Source organism: Chanodichthys erythropterus, chromosome 9 (assembly GCF_024489055.1).
Source record: "Chanodichthys erythropterus isolate Z2021 chromosome 9, ASM2448905v1, whole genome shotgun sequence".
In the NCBI taxonomy this organism is placed as follows: domain Eukaryota; kingdom Metazoa; phylum Chordata; class Actinopteri; order Cypriniformes; family Xenocyprididae; genus Chanodichthys; species Chanodichthys erythropterus.
The window spans coordinates 13,633,470-13,659,253 of NC_090229.1; the positions used below are offsets into that span (position 1 = coordinate 13,633,470).

The 25,784-nt window shown below is 35.8% G+C and overlaps 3 protein-coding genes across 4 annotated transcripts in view; all 3 read right to left on the reverse strand.

Annotated features, from left to right (window-relative positions):
* Positions 1–4,248: 4,248 nt before the first annotated feature.
* On the reverse strand, positions 4,249–9,455 carry armh1 (armadillo like helical domain containing 1). Of its 2 annotated transcripts, none has more exons than XM_067393606.1 (11): positions 8,766–9,455; positions 8,556–8,624; positions 8,118–8,284; positions 7,647–7,843; positions 6,672–6,756; positions 6,466–6,582; positions 6,037–6,103; positions 5,789–5,918; positions 5,602–5,679; positions 4,515–4,596; positions 4,249–4,368 (listed from the first exon to the last, which is right to left on the reverse strand). In XM_067393606.1, the coding sequence occupies exons 1-11, from the start codon at positions 8,969–8,971 to the stop codon at positions 4,340–4,342; spliced, it is 1,227 nt and encodes a 408-aa protein (XP_067249707.1). In that variant the 5' UTR covers positions 8,972–9,455; the 3' UTR covers positions 4,249–4,339. The 2 variants fall into 2 exon arrangements, with proteins under 2 accessions (XP_067249707.1, XP_067249706.1); XM_067393605.1 differs by having other exon boundaries at positions 6,037–6,109.
* Positions 9,456–10,221: 766 nt separating this feature from the next.
* Positions 10,222–14,446, reverse strand: guk1b (guanylate kinase 1b). Its single transcript, XM_067393608.1, has 7 exons — positions 14,335–14,446; positions 14,190–14,231; positions 11,024–11,120; positions 10,678–10,816; positions 10,514–10,598; positions 10,354–10,439; positions 10,222–10,254 (listed from the first exon to the last, which is right to left on the reverse strand). Exons 1-7 carry the CDS (start codon positions 14,444–14,446, stop codon positions 10,222–10,224), a joined length of 594 nt encoding a protein of 197 aa, XP_067249709.1.
* A 4,601-nt stretch (positions 14,447–19,047) lies between these two features.
* Positions 19,048–25,784, reverse strand: part of rnf220b (ring finger protein 220b) — a 34,837-nt gene continuing 28,100 nt past the window's right edge. The window contains exons 10-16 of the mRNA XM_067395614.1: positions 25,246–25,338; positions 25,058–25,144; positions 24,916–24,968; positions 24,616–24,700; positions 21,623–21,731; positions 19,261–19,335; positions 19,048–19,119 (exon numbers count right to left, since the gene is read on the reverse strand). Coding sequence (XP_067251715.1) covers positions 19,048–19,119; positions 19,261–19,335; positions 21,623–21,731; positions 24,616–24,700; positions 24,916–24,968; positions 25,058–25,144; positions 25,246–25,338 — 574 coding nt within the window. The remainder of the gene's footprint in view (positions 19,120–19,260; positions 19,336–21,622; positions 21,732–24,615; positions 24,701–24,915; positions 24,969–25,057; positions 25,145–25,245; positions 25,339–25,784) is intronic.

The following is a 25,784-nucleotide window of genomic DNA, read 5'->3' on the forward strand; positions in this document are numbered from 1 at the left end:
GTTCCCGCCTTCTATTTCACTTCCTGAAGGGCGGGGCATATCTGAACCAATAGCTGACTCTGGAACGCCTCGTCACTGCATATTTAAAAAACGTGGGCGTAGTCAAAAGCCTGTGTGTGCTGAGTGAATAATGAATCTTCAACCTTTTTTCAGGCCTTGAAACAGTGGTGTAGTCTACGTGATACGCAGGTATACGCCGTATACCCACTAGGAAAGATCAAGGATTTCCGTATACCCACTTAAAAAAGCACAAGGATACGTAACCATCCAATAAATCACAATAAGATTTGTGGTTTGTTGCTTTTGACATGAAACAAAGTTTCATATTTCAAATTCTGCCCATTTTACAACGAAAAAAAACAAAAAAAAACAAATACCATTTTGGCGCTCTTTGATGTGTAACGCCTTATCAGTTCAAGAGAAGCGGTAGCGTAAAGCACACATGAACTGACCCTCTACTCCGTTTTCATACCAGTTTCAGAGTTGAATAAACATGAATGAACTTCTAAAGGTATGTTAAAAGATACAGAACAACTTAATGAAATCCATATCATGTCTTGTGTATTCGCATAATCGGTGTTTCAACTGCGGAAAGACGTTAATAACAGCTTGTAAACAATGTCACGTAACGTCAAATTTAGGCTAATGTTCAGGCATGAAAATCGGTGAACTGCGACCTGCGATTCAGTGAACTGTGAACAGATGCGCGTGCCAGAAGAGCGCGCGAGTGCATGGAAATATTAACGCGAAGGGCCTTGCATCACAGACCACCATCAGAAGCTGAAAGCACTCTGGCCTCGGCGACTTACCTGACTGAATTTGGTGAGTGAGGGCAGGGCTCGACAGGACTGCCCGATGGCCCGGGGCCAGTGTGAACGACGCTCGGGACAGTAGACGCACCGGTCACTTGCCCGATCGGGCCAGTGCTGTAGGGTGTGCGTATATATCGTCTATAATATCGTAGGCTAATTGTTGATTTAACGATCTGAAATTATCGAGTATGTCCCTCACTTTACAAAAACAGTCTTATGTTACTAGACACAGCATAGTTATTGTTACCTACGGTTAAAGTGTACGCTTTCACTGCGTGATTTAGTCTATTAAAATGCCCCCAAAATTCAAGATAAGGGGGCAAAAATGGCCCTGTATATATTTCATATATAATTTAATAAAGTTAATCAATATTACACAAAGAGCTCCGTTTTTCTCCAAATATTAGCATGATTACAAATGTGATATTGATTTTATTCAGCATACAATTTAATGAACAAGAACTTAATATCAAGTGACTTACATTTTAGACACCAAATCTTCTGTTTCGCTGTATTTCACCAACGAAAATAGTTCCAAAGTCCACAGAATTGTTTTGCGTCTCTGAGCAACACTTCCTGAATGAATCAGCCGCTTGAATGAATCGGTTGAATCTCAATGATTCGCTCATTAACAGTGATTCGCTGCCACCTACTGGCAGGGTTAAATTTCACATTTAAAGTGTCTTCATTTTTAAAAATTTAAAATAACAGTATTTAACGTTTTATATTTTGAACATTAAAAACATTTTTATGCATCTGCAACTGCTCTTGATTAACTTTAATAAAGTTATCTATTCTATAGTTATACATTAGATTACAATTTCTGTAACGTTACCTGAAAATCTTCTGTTTAAACCTACATAAAAAACTTGAAAAGCACCATTTCATTTATATGTTTGTTCTGTTGTATTTATTTGTGCTATTACTCGTAATTTGATTATTTGTTACTATTTTACTACTTACTGTTTTGGTGTCATAATCTTTATGTATTGTGGTTAAATTTATCAAAAACAATGAAAACAATAACTATGCTTATTTTATAGGCCCATTTTCTTGTCTTTTACTTTTATTAATTTTTTTGTTGTGGGGCCCGGAAAATTTCGGCGGGTCAAGTAAAAATTTGAACTACTGGCTCAACTGGGCCAGCAGAAAAAATCCTTAGCGTTGAGCCCTGAATGGTTTCAATAATTTTAATATTTTCTGGTATATAAGTTACCCAAGAGCTCTGTTGACATAGACTTAGCTAACGTTAGCTACAACTTGATGAATTGAGTCATTGAACACAGTAGGAGAGAACACAACGTTAGCCAGCTAGCTAAAGCTCCGGTGGAAATCTATTAGCTAATGCTACCATTTTTGAGGAGTTAGATTTTGAGGTGAGGGGACTGACAAGGCAGAAGGTAAAGTGGTCCACTGTTCTAATAAGCAGACCTGCCAATCTGTACACAATTTACGTAGCGGATACGCATTTTGACTTCAAAGTACGCTGGTACGATTTGTAACTCTAAACTACGCAAAAACCTGATGACGCCTCTGTGCACGCGCAGTCCTCAAATCAAGCAAAAGCAAAAGAAGAAGAGTTCGACCAATCATAGCGTTAGGTTCTTCCCCCAAATATACTGTAAATGTTAGACCCAGTGACAGGCTGGCATGAAATGGCTTGCATAATACTTAGTAAGGAGGCCATAATCATTTTTGACTCATGGCTGAAGTTAAGTTTCTCCAGCTCTCCCCAGGTTGGCAAAAAAAGCATCTCAAAATGCATCAGATTGATGCTTTAAAATGTGGAATATTAAAATTTTTCTTCCGGGGGAGCATGCGCCCGGACCCCCCTAGAGGGGTAATATCCTTCTCACCTTTTTCACCCCTGACCCGTTGTATTTTCATGCCTGTAATGTTACCTCAGAACAAATTTCAATATTCAGTGACCATAAACTCATGACCAAAAATGAACTCTTGAGAGGAGCATTTAGCTAAATGTATGCACCATATTACATATTAATTATAATTTTTAATGTTCTTCAATAGCCTATATAATGACTGTTTGAATAAATCCATCAAGTTGGCAGCCACCATTTAAATGTTTATATTTCAAAAAATACATAAAAAAAAAAAAAAAAAAATTAAGTTAGGCCTAGTAGGCCTATTATAACTTAATTATTACAATATAATATGTTGGGGGTTGGGGGGGGGGGGGGTGTCACAGTATACTCACTACAAAAAACTAGACTACACCACTGCCTTGAAAGAACCCAGAACGACAGAGCAGGGTCCCCGTTACATACACACTGTATAAAAATGCGTGTTGCATTTCAACCCTAACTAATAACCTGGATATAGTATCATAACATGGATATAGTATCATATTAATTTGAATAATATAATTTGCATATTTTATGATGCTTATATATATATATATATATATATATATATATATATATATATATATATATATATATATATATATATATATACAGGACTTGACATTAACACCCGCCAACCCGCCAAATGCGGGTAGATTTCAGCTGTGGCGGGTAAGACAGCCACTCCCACTAGCCACTTTGGCGGGTTGAATATAATTTCAGTTTACAGCCAAATGAAAAGTAGCCAAGCTCGTCGTATCACAAAATTACAATTCAGTCACAATTCTTTATCGATTAACTTGCGGTTATGAAGGTGGGATAGGCGGAATCGCGCTAAATGACACAACAGAAGCGCTCGCGTGCGCGATCAGTTCTCCTTGCGTCTGAATACACGCTGTATCTCGCAGTATCTCGCGTGAATACAGTCGGCTATGGCTTACGGCTAAGTGGACGTAAACAGGTGGGTAAAAACTGGATATGTGTCAGTATATGACGTCCATGCATTCAGCAGCCCCCAAATAAATACCCCTCTGTCATTAATGTTAATCAAACATCAAAAAATGTTAAATACATGTTTGCTAAATAAACATATGTATCTGAATTTTTTTTTTTTAAATTACTATTTGTAATTTGCTTCTTTGTTCTTTTTATATAGCCTAACAAAAATAACTGTATTCCTCATGTATAGTCTTGATTTGGGTGGTCAATCTGCATTTGTAAGTTTGAAAGGGTTTTAAATCTTGCAAATCAAGTAAAATGACACAAAATCAAGTAATTTAAGAATGCCAGAGTAAAATTTAATCATATAAAATGTAATTTCCCAACAGCAAAATTGTGGCCAGTGAAAATGCTGAGTGGCTAGTAACTTTGGAAAACCACTAGCCACATTGGCTGGTGAGCAAAAAAGTTAATGTCAAGCCCTGTATATATATATATATATATATATATATATATATATATATATATATATATATATATATATATATATATATATATATATATATATATATATATATATATATATAAAGTTTTGTAAAGAAATACAGAAGATTGTTTAATATTTTTTGGATCACTTTTATTATTTTATGTATAAAAACACTATCATCAATAACAAAATATCACAAACAATTTTGTCCTTATTTTGAAGCTTGTTTCATGCAGTGTTCAAGAACCTGAAATCTGTTCCTCAAGCACTGCAGAAAAATAAAGGGAAAATTAAAGGACATTGTGATATACAAATATTTTCAATGGCCAAACTTAAGCAAATGAGTTTTCTTCATTCAAATAATGATAAAAACAATCGATCTAGCTTTCTCTCTCTCATGATTTATCAACTCACCAAATGAAATGTTTACTTTATTTGATTGCAAAATGTCAGCTTGAATGTCAGCCATGTTTAAAAGCAGTTCATCAGCATTGCGCTGTAAACAATATGAAGAAAAACACACACTTTAAAGTAAATTTTATACTGACTCATTGTTAAAGTGAAAATGGCAAATTATATATATGGAAAACAGCTTATAAATCATACTAAATTATGTTTTTTGTAAAAATACAGAAAGCTTTCTGTGAGGGTTGTGTTTAGCGTCAGGGTATAGAGAAAATACAGATTGTACAGTATAAAAATCATGTCAACATTTCAACATTTTTTGTCCCCATGAGGAAAACAGCTTATAAAAATATACTAAGTGAAAAAATGCTTAAAGTTTTCTATCATGGGTAAGTAAGGGGTAGGGTTAGGGTTAGGGGATAGAATATACAGTTTGTACAGTATAAAAATCATTATACCATGGTCTGTCTGAATACTCTATTCTGATTGGCTGGAAGGTGTGCAATAAAACCATTTATGCACAGGTAGTTCCACTTCCAAGTCAGTTTAATCACCAATGTATTAATTTTATTGAAGGATATGTCACTCGCAAACACAGAGATTGCGTTGCGCACATGCAGAAACATTCAGGAACACTGAAACTTATCAACGCTACCCCTCGACTTTTATTAATAAAATAGCTTAGCTACTGAATCGCTGCATTATATATCTAATATATAACAACAAGGGGATAACATCACTGTTTTTAAAGGAATTAAACTGATTCAAGGAATTCATATGATTCAAAGCGGGCAGAATGCTATCTAACGAGCCATAACTGATGAAAATAACCTTCATTTTTACCCTTCTGGTAAAATATTGTGCTGCAAATATCAATAACAGCTTCATCTTGTCATTGTTGGCAAATGACCATGGTATAAGTGGGATAATCCACAGCTAGCTTTGCGTCAAGTGGTTCTTTAGCTCCACATTGTGCATTAAAATCTTTTAATGCACAGCTAGCCATGGATTATCCCTTACTTATGTTTATGGAATGTCCCAATAAAAAATCAAAAAACCCATGTGTGTGAAACAGTAAAACAGGAAATGACCTCACCATAAAAGACTCAAACAGTGTGCTGCCCATTGCTCTGCGTACATGCTCTTCCACCACTGGATACATGCGCACAAAATGCTAAACAGACATTACACGTTAATATCATATTCTTGCTCAATACAGCTATTTACTTATGTCTGATGCAGAATGAACAGTGAGTGAGTGAGTGTGGATGTTTTAATTGTACCTCCAAAGCCAGGCTGGCTTGTCTCTGGGCATCTGCATGTTCCTGGTTACCCATTGCATACAGTAAGTGATGGATCACTCTGAGAGAGAGGAGTTCTTTAGATATCTCCTCATTTCTCTGTGCCAGAATCCTGTAACAATCATATCAATATACAGTACATAATAAACACACAGATCGGCATGCCTTATATAATATTTTGCATGCAGTGTGTCTTGAATGTATCCATTGTTTAAAGTCACTGATTTTACCTGATGGTTTTTGCAGAAGCTGCTTGCTGGAGGAGCACAGGGAATGAATCAGTCATTTTGGCCACCTCTGTATCTAACAAAACACTCAAACTGTTTCAGCTGTTTCAGCTGAATCTCAAATACAACACAAGACTCTCAGGTTTATGACTCATGTCAGACAAATCAATAACTGAGAAAGATGTTAATTCAAGCCATAATCCACGTTTGTTTCTCATCTTGTCTGCATCTGCTCCATATAAATTTACAAAGCCCAAAAGGTAACAATTCAGAGGTTTAATTCAGGACGTCTCCATGATGCAACATGGTCATAATGCAAAGCAGTATTGTTATTGGAGAACCACTGTTTCAGTTGCAAACAACAAATACCCTGGGAGTTGCACAAGTTTTATGCCTTGCTTTAATTAAGAGAAAATGAGCAACAGATCATACCCTCCAGGATCTTGTGTTTGGGGTTTCTCTCTTTAGCTGGTTTGAGAAAAGAAACCAGACCCCTGAGCAGAGCCGGTCTAACCTCTGATTGCATAAGCTCTGTTATTAGTTCTATGGCTGGAAGTAAAAATAAAAGTGAAAAAGAAATCGTGAGCTTCACAGAAGGGTAGACAACAAATAATGCCAAATGTGAAATGTAAACTTGCCTTCATATTGTACTTCTAAATGCAGGGACCTCAGCAGATTTAGTAAGGGTTCCACTATGCTATGATGGGCTGTTTTTATAATGGGCTGGACAAAAAAAAATCACATGCTGACATTTCATGCAATTACAGCAGCATGACATCCCATATGTATTGTCGAAACCTATATTAAAAACATTTTATTTTTCTAGTTCTTATAAAATTATTATAAATGCAGTTTTCATGAGATCATCATGAGACTATTTTAAATATTTTAAACTTTTAAAAATCAATTTGTCACATGACAGGATGTTTAAAGTGACTTGCAAAACAGCTAATAGATGATATAAAATGGTGACCAGTTAACGCACATACAATACAGGTATATACAAGTTTTCCCATATACAGTAAATGTTAATTTAAATATTGATGTTTAATAAAAAAGTTAATGTTACCTTACAAACATACAGTAGTGGCCAAAAGTGATTTTTATAAGCATATTGCGTAGTTGTTTCATTTGTTTCATTTGTGATAACACAATGAAAAGTCAAATTGTGCTGGCATCTTTTTTGGCCAGGTTGTCATACAAAGAAATTATGAACATATGCAAAAACAAGAGAGAACCAACAAAATTGTAATAACTGAATATGCTGTAGTCAATGTACCTGTATGCTTTTTCCTATGAGCTTTTGTTCTCTATGCATATTTTGCATAGTAAAATAAAACCTGTAGATGTAGTTTGCCTTTTTGCCAAATAATTTTGTCAGATAAATACCCTGACTACGTTTAGTGTTTTGTTCTTCGCTCATATTCAAATATTTAAATATATAAAATATTTTGTTCATATTTTGATGGTTTAATCAAACTTCTAAGGTCATTAAAAACATCACTTTTGGCTACTACATATAAATATAAATTAGTAGAGATTATTATTTTATTTTTTTAGCAATTAAAAAAAAATCCTCTGGTGTTAATTGTCATCCTGCAACACTGTTATACCTGAACTATACGCAGAATCTGTAAAACAAGCTGCTGTGCTCTTGGTGAGGTGCAGGTCAGCAGGGCGACCAGGCCCTTGTACACCTGATTCTGGTATTTGGCGTTTCCATGGGCCAAAGACTCTAGCAAGGCGGCGGCCGTCCCCTGAGTCCTCTCCATCTCAGACTTGGCCAAACATTCAGCTACGGCCTTCACACCTGTCAATCAGAGAAGAACAGATGCGAGAGATGAAATCAGTTCATGAGCCAGTTTGTATAATATGTGTGTGTGTGTGAGTGTAAAGATGTCAGAACTTGTCTGTCAAAATCCCCAACCTTCAAAACATATCCAGATTGGATCATGCAAGGTTTTAACCTCACAATATTTTATGGAAATGTTGCAAACGCTCATTCTTTACAATGTCACTGAAAAATGAGCTGGAACTGTTGCACTTTTTTGTCAGTTTGTGCAGTGTTTGTGCAGTGTGAGTACCGTAGCTTTCACAGATAAGCTCTTTATATTTTTGGCCCGAGTTGGCAATGATCTGGAGCAGGTGAAGAGCCTCGGTCTTATCCTCTTCTTTGAGTTTGTCTTGCTTGAGAATCTCAAGCAGGGTCAGCACTCCACCCACCTCCAGAAACTCAATCATGTACTGATGACTGATCATGCATACAAACAAAAGGATACCATGTTAGGATAGAAAGTGTTTCTGTTTTCTGGTGTTTGTGTATTTGCTTTATTTATTGAAAAGCTGTCATTTTGCATTATATTCGCCATTATTTTTCCCTTGTTTTGAAGTTTTACTGCTAAAGCCGAGCTTTTTATTGTGTACAGTAATGTAACATACAGTACACTGTAGGTAAACCATTATGGTTGTTTTGACTTTGCATATTTGAACTCTATATTCACTGCATTCAGTTAGTCTTTTACCTGCTATTGGCAGAGAGGAAAACACCCAATGCTCTCAACTGAAGGTCTAGACACGTTCCAAACATGTAGCTGGAATCAAAAACTTAAGGATACATACATGGCATGACTGAAATCTCACAATTAAACCTGCTGCAGTTTTAGTCTGACATTCAGGAGGTATCTACTTTTTTAGAGCACAGATAGGTTAAGCATGACCATATGTGTGGATACGTTAGTCTTATCCAGGCAGTGAGCCGAGCAAGGAACAAGCTGGCAACTTGAGCAAACTCAAGCTCCAGTTCAGGGCATGTCTTTCCTGTGTTCTTGGCCAGAAAGTCCCTCAGCATTTGACTACGCACCGTCTTACAGCCCTGGTCCCACTCATGTAGGAAACTCATCACCTGACTGATGGATGTCTGCTCTTTACTGCTAGACATGACTCAAGCATTTCAGACTGTGGAGAACCATGAAAAAATATGAGCGAATGTAACGTACAAACATATTTGTACTGTACTTTGGGAAAGTGTGATTAATAGATTTAGAACATTTGATATATTAATTTAATAATACATTTAGACGTATAAAAACATATAAAGACGCGACAACTTGATAAAATAAGTCATATTACGAGATACAGTGTTTATGAAAACTAGTTTCGCCACAAAAAACACAGTTTAAGAAGCCTGTAACGTTACACTGTTTATGTCTAAACATAAAAATAAACCAATAAACCTCGCATATTGTCAATTTCACCATTATTAGAAAGACGAGAACGTAATTACTTAGCCGGTTTACATTTTGTTTACGGTAATAAAACAGCTTTCGTCTGATTGTGGTTGTTTCCCATTTGCTGTAACTTACAACGCACACTCGAAACAGAAAATTAAAATTCATTACTTTAGTATACAAATTTTAACAATTGTATAGCAGTTTTGTTAACCAGGTAACAACGTTTTTACAAACCACAGCATGAAACCATCCTCACCTTCTCTTACAACGATGTTTGCGGTTTCCATGGTGACGTTTACGGTGTCCGTTTGGGAACATTCGAGGTCAGAGTGTGAAAATGTGATTCATTAACGTAGTTTATTTATAACAGAATCAGTGAAGAGATTATTCACTTTATTTCTTTCTCTTTCACATGAAATGGAGTGAATTAGTTATCTTTGAGATGAATCAGAGGGGAACAGAGAATGAGAAAAAAAAAGATAAGGTATAAATTCTTTAATATAATTCGTTTTATTTTAGCTAAACCAATAATAACATTATTTTTTATTTAACACAAATGTATAAACATGAAGGTGCAACTCAAACTAACCATTCAGGCGAACACATTTAAACCCGTTACCTGAGAATCAAACCTGCTGTAGTTTAGCTCTCTACAAAGATCACAAATATTGAAAAACAATCATTTCTCTATTATAGAACTAACATGCTAATGATAAACGAACTATTGTCATCAATGCGCTTACTCAACTCATTCTGGGTTAACATACAGTTTTATTCCTTCATTATTCAAGGTGCAAACATAGAGTTTAGAGGAGTCCTCGACTGAGAGTTAGATGTTTAACCCTTTAAGTGAACCAACATGAGAATTTACACTATAATTGCACCGTACAAGGCTGGAAAAAAGGCTTCATGTCCTGTGTTGTCGGGCAAAAAGGTAAAACGTGCCGCCTATCCTCTCCTACTTCTTGGCATCTTGCACCTTCTGAATTTCCTGTTGGAAAAACAACAACAACTCATTGTTGTATATTTATTCAATTAATAAAATGATGCATGCCAACACAATCTTTTTACAGAGATGAAATAGTTTTACCTCAATAAGAACACTTTTGAGTTTCTCATAGGCTTCTTCCAGGTCATCATTGATGATCACAATATCGAAAACTCCAGGTTCTTTACCTGCAGAGGAGAAAATGACAAGGGGATAAAGGTCTTCTCTCAAACACATTTGATTCACTGAGAGCGTCACTTACTGAGCTCCATGTCAATCCTTGCGGCCTCCAGACGCTTCTGAAGACTGTCCTCTGTCTCTGTTTGTCTGTCCCTCAGACGCTTTTCCTGTACAAAAATATACTCTAAACCATCTTCCTGTGTTTTATGACCATTTAAAAGCTGTATAAACCTTTTATCAACTCACCAGGATCTCCATTGAAGGTGGCTGAATGGAGATGTAAATGGGGTTTAGATCAGTCTTCTTGATGTTTTGTACTCCTTGTATGTCAACATCCAAGATGCAGATGAGGTTTTGTGCCTGAACGTCCTCTATGGATGATTTGCTGCAAGTGATGGTACATGATGAGCAATAACATTTCATTTTTTGTTGTTATGAACAGCAAGTTTCTGAATGTACTTCAAAATCATTACTTTTGGGCATTGGTATGAAGACAAAGAAATACATAGTATTGTAGCATTGAACTATGAAGCAGATTAAGAGGAAAGTGGTATCAGATGTCAGATCAGACAATTTCCAAAATAATATGTACCTGGTTCCATACATATTCCCAGAAAACTCCGCATTCTCAATGAACTCGCCCTTGTCAATTCCCTCTTGCATGCTCTCTCTGGTGACAAAGTGGTAATCTGGGGTTGAGGACAGAAAGAAATGATGATTAATTATAAAACCAACCAAATTATGACTGTTAATAAAACATGTTTTAGAGCAGGGGTGTCCAATCCTGCTCCTGGAGGGCCACTATCCTGCAGAGTTCAGCTACAATCCCAATTAAACACACCTGAACCAGTTAATCAAGGTTTTTAGGCATACAGGAAGCTTCCAGGCAGGTGTGTTGAGGTAAGTTGGATCTAAACTCTGCAGGACAGTGGCCCTCCAGGACCGAGTTTGGACACCCCTGTTTTAGAGTGTCAGTCGGTCTGTTACTAGTTATCAAATGAACTGAAAGTGTGTTTATTTGACATGTTCTAATGTAGATTATCAGGTACTGACTATTAAAAACTATTAAAATTAATATTTGAAAGAAATAACTTTCGGAGGGAGATTAAATGATAACAGAATTTTCATTTTCAGACAAAGTATTTCTTTAAAGGTGACGTCTAAAGTCTTTTCACAGCTAAACTAAACAACAAAATTCTGTTATCCCTGTGCATTTTAAGGAATATAATTCGGTCATTAAAGCTATTCCTCCTACTCTTGTTCATCGTGTTAAAAGTCATATTCATTATAACTCTACAATAATGACAAAACCTAAATTAATTTTAAACGGTCTTGAACTGATTGATAAAATGCAATAGCAAACATATTTATTTCCAAAAACAAAATAAAGTAACACCTAGAGGAAAATTCTTTTGGAACTCTATTATTGATAATATTAATTGGAAGGTGATTTTTTTTTTGTGATTTAATCCTCTTTAAATATTGTATCAATAACAAAACAAAAGAAATACATTAAAAAAATGTGCATACCATTTACCATGTTAAATCAATAATTTCAAGATACTCTGATATTGATGATTTATGCTCCTTTTGTAAAAATGAGAATGAGAAAATTGTTTTTTGACTGTAAAATTACCCAACATTTTGGGAAATTGCAGAATTTATTTTTAATCTAGTAAAGGATAAATACTGTTTTTCTTTAAAGGATATTATGGTGTACTATGAAAACAATGTTAACAAAGGTCCTGTAGCTCAATGGTTAAAGCATGGCACTAGGGATTGCACATACTCGGATACAAATGTATAGTATAATGCAATGTAAGTTGCTTTGGATAAAAGCGTCTGCCAAATGCATAAATGTAAATGTAAATGAATACATTGTTAATTTATTCATATTGCTGGCAAACTTTTATATACATAAACAAAAATGCTTAAATTCATCCCCAATATTTAAGGTATTTTAGTGGAATTTGATTGTTTTATATCTTCTCTAAAATTGTTAAAAAAACAAAAAGTCATTAACATGTTTAAAATATTAGGATATTATTTTCAGATCCCCTGTTACTAATTAATGTCACACTTTGTATTGCACTGCCTTATGCTATGCTTTGTTTGTAAATCTATTTGTTCTATTTTTATAAAAAAGAATTTAAAAATAAATTCTGTTATGGTCAGCGGGGGGCGCCAAATGTTTATTTCAGAATCTCCGTTCGTATGAAAATAGGTAGCCTATCTTACAAAATGGTGGGAGTAAAACTTCTAAAAAAAAAAAAAAAAAAAAAAGTTAGTTTTCCTCATAAATTTATTTATAATCTCTCTCTCCCTCTCTCTCTCTCTCTCTCTCTCTCTCTCACACACACACACACACACACACAGACACAATCCTTCATGTAAAGCCCATGAGAAAGCTCCAGTGGTGCTGGATTCATACCATTCTGATGGTTTAACTCCACTACAGCACATCAGACGGGATCTAAAGCGGGACGGGAATGGTTCTGCAGACAACAAAAGACACACAATTCACAGCTACAGGAGGGAAAAACAGTGACATCCGTGGCAGCACTGCAACACCCATTAGCATAACAAAGTATGTGGCAAAATATCATAACAATTACAAAATTATGAAATTAGCAATGGTTGGTTATAGTTGCATCTCTTAAGTCTCAAATAATAACATAATGTATTTTTATTTAAGCTATTTTTCATCTGTTGTTTTTCAGTCTAGCTGTCCTTTGCTAACAATCAGCTAACAAAAAATAAGTAGGGCCTACTAAGACGGCTCGCTAATGTTATGAAAAGTCAAATTAAAAGCTTTCAGAAAAAAAAAAGAAAAACTTCCATGAACGATGAATAAATTATGTTTTGTTCACAACTTGAATGAAACTTGCCAGAACATTAGCCAAAACGCTCTGAGAGCTGAGGAAAATACAAGTAAATTTAATACAAGTAAATTTTAATAAATTATTAAAATAATTACGCAGAGTTTGCCCGTGACATATAACAGATTTTATATAGGCTATTGTTTATTATTTCTTTGTATATTTTTATCTTCAGGTTAATCTTTTAATATCTTAAGACTGTCCCAAAAAAATAATAATTTTAAGGTTGTTGTGATGCTAATGATTTGTCTCTGGGTATCTGTGCTGTGGGGAAGCGATGTCATAGTTCACATCACATGGAAAACCACTAGGGAACACAGGGGGCTATTTTCAAAGGCTTTTTACTCCAAAGTGCACACTGGCATTCATGTCAAGGATAACATGTGATGTTAACAATCATAGCTGTCGTTTTGGCCTAAAATGTAATTGGCTTACAAAGTTTTAGATTTGAGAAAGATGAAAGTAACCCCCATTACTCTCTCATCACATGAAATATGTGAATAATCAGTGATAACCAATTACGACCAATAATGCAAACCAAATCTACACCTTCAGATGTCTCAGAGGATAGGATGTCTGCTACAGGAAGTAATGTAGCCCCCAGAAGCAATGGGAGACAATTCAGCCCTATAGAGAAAACAACAAAGGCACATTGGGGAATAAAAAGAGAAATTTACCCCTGTGAAATGTGGTGATATGTTTGGAAATGAATTTAAACAGTTCACTTGGGAGTAAGAAGCAGCAAAGGAGTGTGAGTAAGATAGGGTAGAGGACTGCTCTAACTGAATGGGAATGTAGAGGGAAAGCCTTTTTGTTTCACTGATAAAGCAAGCCTTTAAATGATTATAGAGTAGTTGTGAAGTGGAAATCCTGCCCTACCTTTTCCATCTTCCTCTCCTGGCCGAGGATTTCTGGTGGTGTCTAGAAAAAAGGTGGTCAAGTTATCAAATTATTCGTTCAGAATTCTTGGCATCTGGTTACTTGTTTTGTATCTCATTAATTTGTCTCTAATGCTGATACATACGCGAGACACTGAATCCAAAAACCCCTTCATATTCCTTCATGAGTCTCTTCAACAGGGTGCTTTTCCCAGCTCCTGACGGACCACTCAGAACTACAGGCCTGGGTCCTGACATTTCTCTGCCAGAGAATCAAAACAGATGCATTTGTTTGTTAAAGTGCATGTGATGTGTTGGTTTTAAGCCACTTACTGTATGATATGCTGAACTCTCACTGACTTGATTTTTGGTCAATAAAATACACAAAATGTCAGTGAGTCACAAGTCTGTTCTAATAGGGTTATGGGAAAAACTTTTAAATATACACTCTTTTTAATGCTTTTGAAATAAGTCTCTCCAAGAAATAAGATATATAGTATTCAAGGCTGCATTTATTTGAACAAATATACAGTAAAAACAGTAATATTGCAGAATATTATTACGATATAAAATATTTTTTAGCATCGTTACTCCAGTCTTCAGTGTCACATGGTCCTTCAGAAATCATTCTAATATGCTTTGGTTAAAAATAAGAAACACTTCTTATGGTGAAAACAGATGAATAGTTTTGTGGAAATCCTGATATTTCAAAAAACAGCATTTATTTGAAATAGAAGAGTATTGTAACATTATAAATGTCTTTAGTGTCACTTTTGATCACCTTGCTAAATATATAAATATTAATTTCTTCAAAAATAAATAAATTAATAATAAAAAAATCTTACTAACCCCAAACTTTTTAATCGTAGCGTAATTAAACAAATGTTAGCAATATTGTATAAAAGGACAGCAAAATAAAAAGGCATATCAACTTTTACAACTGAGGTGAAATGCTTCCCATATCTTGACGTCAAAAACCATTTGTCCAATAAGACTCTACAGTATTTCAGTGTAAATCCATCTGTCACTACCAAGGAGCCAAATTAGATAGATGCCAACATGGACAGGTTGCGTGACATGTCTTCATCGCCAAAAACAAGTAAATGTTTACATTTTAAAAATGTAAAATAGAATACATTAAATATGGGTTCTCTTTGCAAAGAGGATTTTGTGCTGTACATTTGACTATTAAAATCATCAAAATTCAAGAAAGATACAGTTTATTATTATATATAGTTATACTGTAGCATGCTACATTCTTACATTAAGTGCTATAAAAGATGTATTTAAGAGTAATTTATACTTAAAGTATACATAAAAGTATTTATTATTAAATCACATTTAAAACAAAAAAAATGTAAAAAAAATTTAAATTCCGTGTCGAACATGGATTAGGTCAAGCAGGAAGCTTTTGTCTTGGTGCCCAGCAGAGAGAGAGAGAGAGAGTGCTATAAGCTAGAGAAGCCGACATGGACAGACACTGAGCCTATTGCACGGCTGCGTTTCTCCAACAGAGAAGCTCAGGAACTAATCCACTGATCCGGGTGATTAGTGATTCTGTTTTGAGGTCTGTGGACTGGGCCTTGTAATGGAGAATAGGGCACATGAAGTAAAACAAAAGACAATTTTCTAATTTCCTGACTAAAAAACATAATTTTTCTTTTTTTGCATAGTTTTAAATGAAACTGAAACATGGAAGTCTTTAAAGTAACTCTAAAAATGTAAAATGTGTTGATGTTCTGGGCGCCTCAAAACAGGTAATAAAAATAATATATTGAAAATAATGCGTCTTTAATGCAATTTATCATGATTTACATAATAGCAAAGGATTTACATGTTCGTGTAAAGTACCATGAAAATGTCTTAATGAAGTCAGGTTAGGCCAATGAAGAGGATTACCCAGCATAAGCCAAATGACAAAGGCCCAGTGACCTGATGCCCATCTTAATTTTTTCTCCAATGTCTGTCTGGAATCATGTCCGGTCCATTTTTTAGGGACTCTGCAGGAGACTAGACAAACCAACTAGACACACAATCTGATCTGGGAAAACACTAAAGTGACATACAGCGGTTCTCATGTTGACTGCTCTCTGTTTATTCTATCAAATATCCCAGTTACAGATCTCCTTGAGACTTGATGTCATATTTTGGCTACTGTATGTTCTAATGTTTCTGGCTCAAGCACACAAGTGTGCTTATATTTTCAAGGCAATATGAAATTTTAAAACTAAAGTTTACCATGATACACACACACACACATGATATGATGAATTTTAGTTTAGTTTTAATTTATTTTAATAATAATGTTCTTCTTTAAATTACAATCACAATAAATAAAACCAAGACTGCTCTTACCTTGTCTGTGCAGGTTAGATGAAGTGACTATGTAAGTGTGTTTCTAACTCACTGACTAACTGCCACAGCTTACTGCCAGCTACAATTACCACCTCCTCCGGTGACTCTCAGCCAATCAAATCGCATCTCTCGTGTATCTGTTGTTATGAAAATAATAGTGGGTTACTAATCATACTAAACTTTGAAAAGCCTTTAATAGTCTAGTAATCCTTTGTTTTTCCTAAGCAATAATGTTTAAAAGCTTTTTGTCAAATCCTGTCTATATTAACACCCAGCCAGAGAAATATTCTATATATAGCTAAATAAATATAACTATATATAAATATATAACTACAAAGTCTGACAACTAACCCCAATCTTCCCTATAAGGAATTACAATAGCATTGTAATGTATTGCAAGACATAAGACAAATTTAAATGATATATAATTGTATATTATATAAATATTTGAATATGTGAATATAGAAATAAATAAAACAGAAACGATGCCATAAAAGTGATAAAGAATATTTAAAGTGTGCTTATATTTTTATGGAATTTTAAAACTTAAATTCAACAACCATTGCATTTATGAATTCTGATCTATCAAAAAAGCAAAGCAAAAAAAAAAAAAAAATATATATATATATATATATATATATATATATATATATATATATATATATTAAATTATCTAGAATATAACAATGCATAGACAACTAAAACATTAGCTAGGTTTGCTGGGGCTCAAAGTGTAAATATTCCAAAACTTTGCATTTTTCTTTTTTTGTCACATTAGGGAGTTTTGAGGTAAAACTCACTGTGAGTACAGTGCAGCATGTAACTTCCTTTGCATTAGACACATGGCTGGCCTAATCCAATGCTAACCTAAATCCAGTGTCCGTATACTGCTTCTAATTAGAGATACATCAGGACATCTGCCTCAGACATCCTTTTATGAGGTCATTCATTAAAGCCATCTTTAAGAATGCCTATAACGGACCGGCCAGGTGGCTTGTGATGCTACAAAAAAAGACTGAAAGGCAAGAGGAAATGCTGAGGTTTTTCACCTGCTAAAGCAATGCCACAATCATGACTTTGATTTACATATGAATGCAATGTGAGTACTATAGCTTTGAATAAAAGCATCCAACAAACGCTGTCATTAGGACCAGTCACAGTGATGGTGAAAAACATTTTAGGGCACAGCAATGACATTTGGTAGACAATAACTTTAGTTTATTTTATTTTTTGTCAAAGAAAAACAGATGAGTCTATACAAAATACATACTCATAAAACAAAGCTGGTTTTGTGTTTCATTCTATTTCAGTTCTATCAAAAAGTGCTTCACAATCTTTCAGTTACCGGTTGTAACTTGACTAGAGAGTCAGAAGTAACAAAACTATTGCTAAAATACCACAAAGGAAACTCTTTTACTGTTAGTTCTGATCCGAGTTCCTTGAGTGCTAATGTCATAGCCTATAGTGACTCTGTCAGGAGACCTTTATTCTGCTTGGCAGTTGAGAGTGAGGGCTAAGCAGAGATCAACCTGAACATCCATATACTGCATTAAGAATCAACTCAACAGGGCAGCTCCTTGATGCAACTCTGCTGTACATACAGTACGATACATATCAATACAAATATCAGTGTAATTCATTACAAGAATGTAGACAATTACATCTACACAGCATCTTAGATAAAAGTTGAAGTACAAGAGCAAAAAATGTTGAAAATATACAGGGAACTACCTCAACTCAGAGTATCTGTTGCCGAACATTGTAGTAAAAATGATTTTTATTTATGCATGTGAACGGTGTGATAAAATTAGCACTTTTTGAATTTACAAGCCTTGTGAGAATGGCTTTGTAATTTTGCATCATATTTAGTGTCTTTGAGATTTCATACATGCTTAGAATAAGAGCATCAATTTTTATTTTTTTTTAAATGCATGAAATAAACAATTACACTATATCACATGAAATGGCTGAAATGATCATTTATCTTAAGCCATATTTACTGTAAAATATCCCATTCACTATTAAATTACAGTTACCTAATTATGTAAAATAAATGTACAAGATTCATTGCTTTTTTGCACATTCTACACAAAACACAGTTTATGAATGATTCAAATGTTAACTGTTAACCATTTTGAATATATCAACACTGCTAGATTCAAATTAGAAAAGAATTCTTCATTGTAAACATTCACAAAACTATTTGACAGGTTGCTCTATGAGAATAACTTAATATTTTATAAAACAAGGTTTTGTACATATAAACAACTTTTTGTGATCAGTTTTACTGTCCTTACAATATTGTTACAAGATTTATACTTCATCAAGAAATGAACACAGTGGTCTTCATGTAACCGGGATGCGTTCCGACAGGAACTTTTTAAATGATTCTTTTGGGCAAGACGTACTTTAAGTTTTGCATGGGCCCAGAGAGGTTCTTCTTAGTAAAAGAAATCCGTTTGAGTAGAGTGCAAACAGGCAGATGACAGGACAGCTATAACTCTTCATAAATACACTCGTCTCAGGTCTCCGGGTGAGGTGATAGTGTTGCACTGAGGACACAGTTTCTTTGCTCCCTGCGAGGAAAGAGGGACCGATGAAGAATGAATCATTTAACAATCAAAAACAACTGAACGCACAGGGTTCACTTATTCAAGTCATGTGGTTGTGCTGAGAATCTTTTTTTAAGTACAGTATTATACTGGTGTTTATCTCACCAGGGTGCGAAGCCAGCATTCCTCACAGTGGACATGCCAGCACTGGATAGAGGTCAGAGGTACTGTGTAGGAGTCCTGAAAAAATTATATTTACACAATAAAATAAATAAGACAATTCTAAACTACATCAGCTTAATCTTAAGTTAGATAAGAATTATTATATTCATATATTTAGTGTAATAAAAGAGCTTTAATGCATACTGTCTTAATTCTGAACAGTGTATCTTTTTGATTTATTGTTTAAAACAAAAAATACATTTGCCCATGTAATCTTTAAGCTATTAAGATTAAACGCATTTGGCTTGATGTCCACAGTGAAGGGGCTCGAGGAAGCAGCTTCAACTCGAGCTTAGATGTAGTTCACCCAAAAATGAAAATGTTGTCATTAAAGGTGCTAAATAGGATGTTTTGTTTTATAAATTTTTGCAATATTACTTGAAACTGTCTTTACTAACTGATAAAAGACTATTTATTAGGTGCACTGAAAGGAATAATATTAATATACATCATCTGTGCACGAGGTAGGGCCTTAAAAACATCAGCCAATCGTTTGGCCCTCTGGCTTGTCAATCACTGCCATGACGTTCCTTGTGAGAGACGAGCGCGGCTGTGCGCTCCAGTAACTTTCCACACTCCACATGCATTGCATGCAATGTTTTTGTCAGGAGACAGGAGTAACAACTGCAGATTATATGTTACCTGCGGTGAGTCTGACATAATGAATCCACTAACACGACACAGCGAATGCCGGTGGTAAACACTCGTGTTCCAATACTCGTGCACAAGTTTTGGGAGGTGTTCCCACAAAATGAGCTGTGAAGGAGGGGGGTTGTTCTTACGCATGCGCTCATTTCAAAAACTCACTAACAGTATTTGGATTCTCAGTCGATGAAAAAAATCCTCTCTATCACCTTTAGGTACTTACCCTAATGTTGTTCCACACCCCTAGGACCTTCGTATATCTTCGGAACACAAATTAAGAAATTTTTGATGAAATCCACGAGCTCTCTGTCCCCTCCATAGACAGTAGAGACAGTGCAGCACATCCAGGTTCTACGTCAGAATGCCGACTCAGTATAGGTCAATGCTGCACATGTAAGCAGCATGACAAAAAATATCTTCATTTGTGTTCCGAAGATGAACGAAGGTCTTACTGGTGTGGAACGACATGAGGGTGAGTAATTAATGACAGAAATGTCATTTTTGGGTGAACTAACCCTTTAATTGAAAGATTAGATGGGTTCACTCCTCCCGAAATTACATTTAGGAACTTCACTAATATGTAAAACTTATATGGTCAGTAAGAGTAAATACTTTAAATGATATTAATACTTTTGTTCAGCTAGGGTGGGTTTAATTGAACAAATGACAGTAGAGACATTTAAGGAATGTGGAAAAAAATGTTCACAGTTTCCACAAAAAAAAACATTAAAGGTGCTAAAGAGGATCTTTTCGTCGACTGAGAAACCAAAAACTGTTACTGAGTTTTTGAAATGAGCGAATGCGTAAGAAAAACCCCCCCTGCTTTCGTGGGAACGCCTCCCATAACTCGTGCAGGAGTATTGGAACACGAGTGTTTACCACCGGCATTCTCTGTGTCGTGTTAGTGGATTCATTATGTCGGACTCACCGCATGTAACTCATAATCTGCAGTTGTTAATCCTGTCTCCTGACAAAAACATTTCGTTTTTGGAGCGCGCAGCCGCGCACATCTCGCACAAGGAACGTCATGGCAGTGACTGACAAGCCACGATGATCGCGTAAACGATTGGCTGATGTTTTTAAGGCCCTACCTCGTGCACAGATGATGTATATTAATATTATTCCTTTCAGTGCACCTAATAAATAGTCTTTTATCAGTTAGTAAAGACAGTTTCAAGTAATATTGCAAAAATGTATAAAACAAAACATCCTCTTTAGCACCTTTAAACAGCACAATGCTTTCAACATAAGAATAAGAAATGTTTCTTGAGCACCAAATCAGCACAAATTTCTGAAGGATCATGTGACACTGAAGGCTGCTTAAAAAGTCAGCTTTGCTATCACAGAAATAAATTACATTTTAAAATATATTAAAATAGAAAACAGTTATTTGGATTGTACTAATATTTCACAATATTAGTGTTTTTATTGAATTTTTGGTCAAATAAATCCAGCCTTGGTGAGTATATTAAAAGAGACTTCTTTTAAAAAACATAAAAAAAAAAAAAAAATTTACCAACCCCCAACTTATGAACGGTAGTGTGTATATAATTCATTTAAAGTATACATATAATTAAATTATGAACATTTATCTGCAATTAGTTATTACTATGCTTTTAGTCCTTTTTTAATAAATATGTAAGTAGCAGGTCAATCTTACCATGCAGATGAGACACTTGAATCTGTCCCCTCGTGTGAACTGCTTCTCTAGATCTCTGATCCGTGTTTTCAGGGCCTCCAGCGTACTGAGGGAGGGGTCATCTGATAAGCTAAACAAAACAAAGAACAAATCCATCAGAGAATGATGAGAGAGTCACAGCGTGCTGAGGGCTTTGTCGCTGAAGGCCACATGTTATGAATTCTAAATTACACATGAACGGTAATCGGAAGACAGATTGCATCATTAAATGAGGTGCATTCAGAAGAAAATTCAACATTGTAATACATGAGTGTGCATGTCCCTAGATTGTATTGCCACAGTAAAATATGAAGGCCGTACACTGCATATATGTATGTTCAAATAAATGGTTGCCAAATTTGATTGGTTAGCCATAAAATGAATGACTAAAGTAAAAACAAACACAACAGAAATTTGTAGTAACTTGTAGGCCTAATAAAATTACAATATATTTCCAAAAATAAAACTTTTAGTGTGGTCACAAACAGCATAAGATGCCCCCTTCAAGATGCAGCACTTCCCACAGCAGGTGAGAGACTGACATGTCAACGCATTGTGCAAACATTGTCTCAGTGTAATTGCTTTATTAGCGTGTCCACACAGGGCTGGGCTGCAAGCGCCCCGCGGCGCACTGTCATTTGTCAGGAACGGTCCTCCTTCCCGCCTCACTAACCCTTCCTCACTCAAGTGTTTCCACTTCCCCACAATTAAATAACGTTCGCTCAGAGCCCCCTAATCCCCGGTAGGAACATCCTGGCCAACGCATCCCCATTTAATCAGCTCTCAGGAATTGAACTATGACAGCAGGGGGTTTAAGTGATCCATCAAAAATGCCTCATGTAATAGCTGCCAAATATAAGCATAATGAATGCTGGTTTTTCTCTTGTAGCTGTCTGGTGGAAATATGAAATAACTGCCCTCGTCCTCAGGCTAAATACCTATTGGAAAGTGGTGATGGATCAGGCACAAAAATGTGCTGCAAACCAGAATCTTACAGAAAGCTTATGCCATACATTATATATATATATACACATACATATACACACACACACACACACATATATACATATATATATATATATATATATATATATATATATATACACACACACCGATCAGGCATAACATTATGACACCTTCCTAATATTGTGTAATCCTAATATTCTTCCTAATATCCCCCTTTTGCTGCCAACAGAGCCTTGGCCCATCAAGGCATGGACTCCACTGGACCCCTGAAGGTGTGCTGTGGTATCTGGCACCAAAATGTTAGCAGCAGATCCTTTAAGTCCTGTAAGTTGTGAGGTGGGGCCTCCATGGACCAGACTTGTTTGTTCAGCACATCCACGGATGCTCGATGGGATTGAGATCTGGGGAATTTTGAGGCCAAGTCAACACCTCAAACTCTTTGTTGTGCTCCTCAAACCATTCCTGAACCATTTTTGCTTTGTAGCAGGGCGCATTATCCTGCTGAAAGAGACCACAGCCACCAGGGAATACTGTTTCCATGAAAGTGTGTACATGGTCTGCAACAATGCTTAGGTAGTTGATACATGTCAAAGTAACATCCACATGGATGGCAGGACCCAAGGTTTCCAGCAGAACATTGTCCAAAGTGTGTTCCCCAGGTAAGTGATGCATACGCCCACGTGATGTAAAAGAAAACATGATTCATCAGACCAGGCCATCTTCTTCCATTGCTCTGTGGTCCAGTTCTGATGCTCATGTGCCCACTGTTGGCACTTTCAACAGTGGACAGGGGTCAGCATGGGCACCCTGACTGGTCTGCGGCTATGCAGCCCCATACGCAACAAACTGTGATGCACTGTGTGTTCTGACACCTTTCTATCAGAACCAGCATTAACTTCTTGAGCAATTTGAGCTTTGGATAGATTCTGACCACTGCAGACCGGGAACACCCCACAAGAGCTGCAGTTTTGAAGATGCTTTGACACAGTCTTCTAGCCATCACAATTTGGCCCTTGTCAAATTTACAGCATATATATATAAAACAGAATTTTTGGTGTGAGAGAGAGAGAGAGGCCTTGTTATTTTAATAGTGATAATGCAACATCTCTAACCTGAAGGTGTACATGCAAATATCTACAAATCACTGCCACATAATACATTTATGATCATTTAAAAAAGTATTTCATAGTATCCCTGCAATCTGACACTCCTCGACTGATAAATGGATCAATCAAGCTGATTAATGATTCACTCTGTAACATAAGTCAAATACACTTCAGTGAACCTGCCAAAATGTAACTCCGCTGAGAAAGAACTGATTTGTGTGACTCTTATTGAATGGGTCAGCCATGTATGATTCCTCATGCGTCCCTTCCATGAGCAAACTTGACCTCAGTTGCACGAATAGTAATGTATAATAAAAATCTCTCCCAGTGCACAAAGAGGGAGTTCAAATCTCTTATCCCAACAGGATTTAAGAAGTGCTGTATCATGATCCAGCAGAGGTCTCTTCCAAGAAAATGACGTGGAATTTGGAGAGGCTGGGACGGAGGCGGAAAAACGTGTAGGAGAGTGGGTGAAGGAACTTGAATCATAACCTATGTACATCTCCCATATGAGCATTACAGCTCAGTGCGGCTGAAATAAGTGCACAAACCACTACGCCACAGCTCCAACAGTATACCAATTCAATCAATTAGGATTGGTTTCAAACAATTTCCATTGATGTATACCCAAATAATGCGCCTAAAAGTGTATGAAACGGAAGTCGAATTCAATGGCTGTTGAATTCAAAAGTGAAGGCAGATTAACATGAGCTTGCAGGAGGGATTTAAGCAGACAAAGTAACTTGAGAAGTCCGGCATATAAGAAGATCTGGTTATATTTACATTACAAGATAAAAAATACAAGAATAAAACATGCATGTATGAATAGTTCAGATATATAACATCCATGTAAAAATAGATACAGTGATTTTTCATTTCATGCCGATTTTAAGGTACACTTACATCTCTAACTCGCTGTTTTTACAGGTTCTTGGAGATGTTGTGCTTGTATTGTTGTCAAACTCTCCATTACTTGTAGTTGGAGCTTCTGCAGACAAGGAACACCATTATTAATTTCATTCAAGCAATATATGTAGCTTATACCGTATATATATATATATATATATATATATATATATATATATATATATATATATATATATATATATATAAAATATACATTTAAGCTACATTTACACCCAACACAAAAGCAATAAAGATCTGAATTAGAGTGAAAAACATCAACTACATCTCTTGGCTCACCTGAGTTTGCAGACTTGGTTTGTTCTGGAGATAACCTGCTAGCTGTCTCTCCACTTTCAAAGCAAAAACAGAAGAAACTAAGTATTAAAATAAAGTAGTTAGAAGCACTAATAAAATGTGTGCTGTTTGTATCTGTGCATACTTTAAAACAGCGCCTCTTAATGCCTGCCTCTCCTCTGCGTCTCTGGGTTCATTTCCTGAACAGGGAATCACATCTGCCTCTGTGTATCTGATATCATTAGCTGAGGAAACATTCCTTATTATCAAAAATGCTTTCACGAAAAATCAAAAGATCAATGCACTTCATTGCTACAGCATAAATAAGGATACTGGGCTTTTCCATACTCCAAAGTATCATCACCGTCCACATCCAGATCCACATCGCTGTCCTGGTGCTCTTTCAATGTACTGCTCACCAAACCTTAAGACATTTAAAATAAGCATTCATTAAAGGACGGAAAACAAAAAGCCTTAAGATTGTTATTACAAAACAAGAGTGCATTTCACATGCCAAAGGAATAGAGAGTGTGTACTTTAAAAATAAGTTACGATACAAATGAACTGCAAAGTGCTAATAAACTAAAAACGTGTTTAAAAGGGACTGTATGACCTCTGATTTCTTTGTGATTGACTTTGTCTCTGTTTTTGACCCCTGGCTAAGGTATTTTACAGTAATCTCCTTCTCAAGAGGTTAACACCACTCCCATTACCTCACGTGTCTGTTGTGAACTAATCACACACACACACAAGCTCTGCTGCAAAACCAAGTGAGCTGCTTTGCTGCTTACATTGGCGGTCACTGAACCTCATAAGTGACTGATTTGGTACGCTGTGCATAGGAAATGACTCCACAGACTGACTTGGCTTTT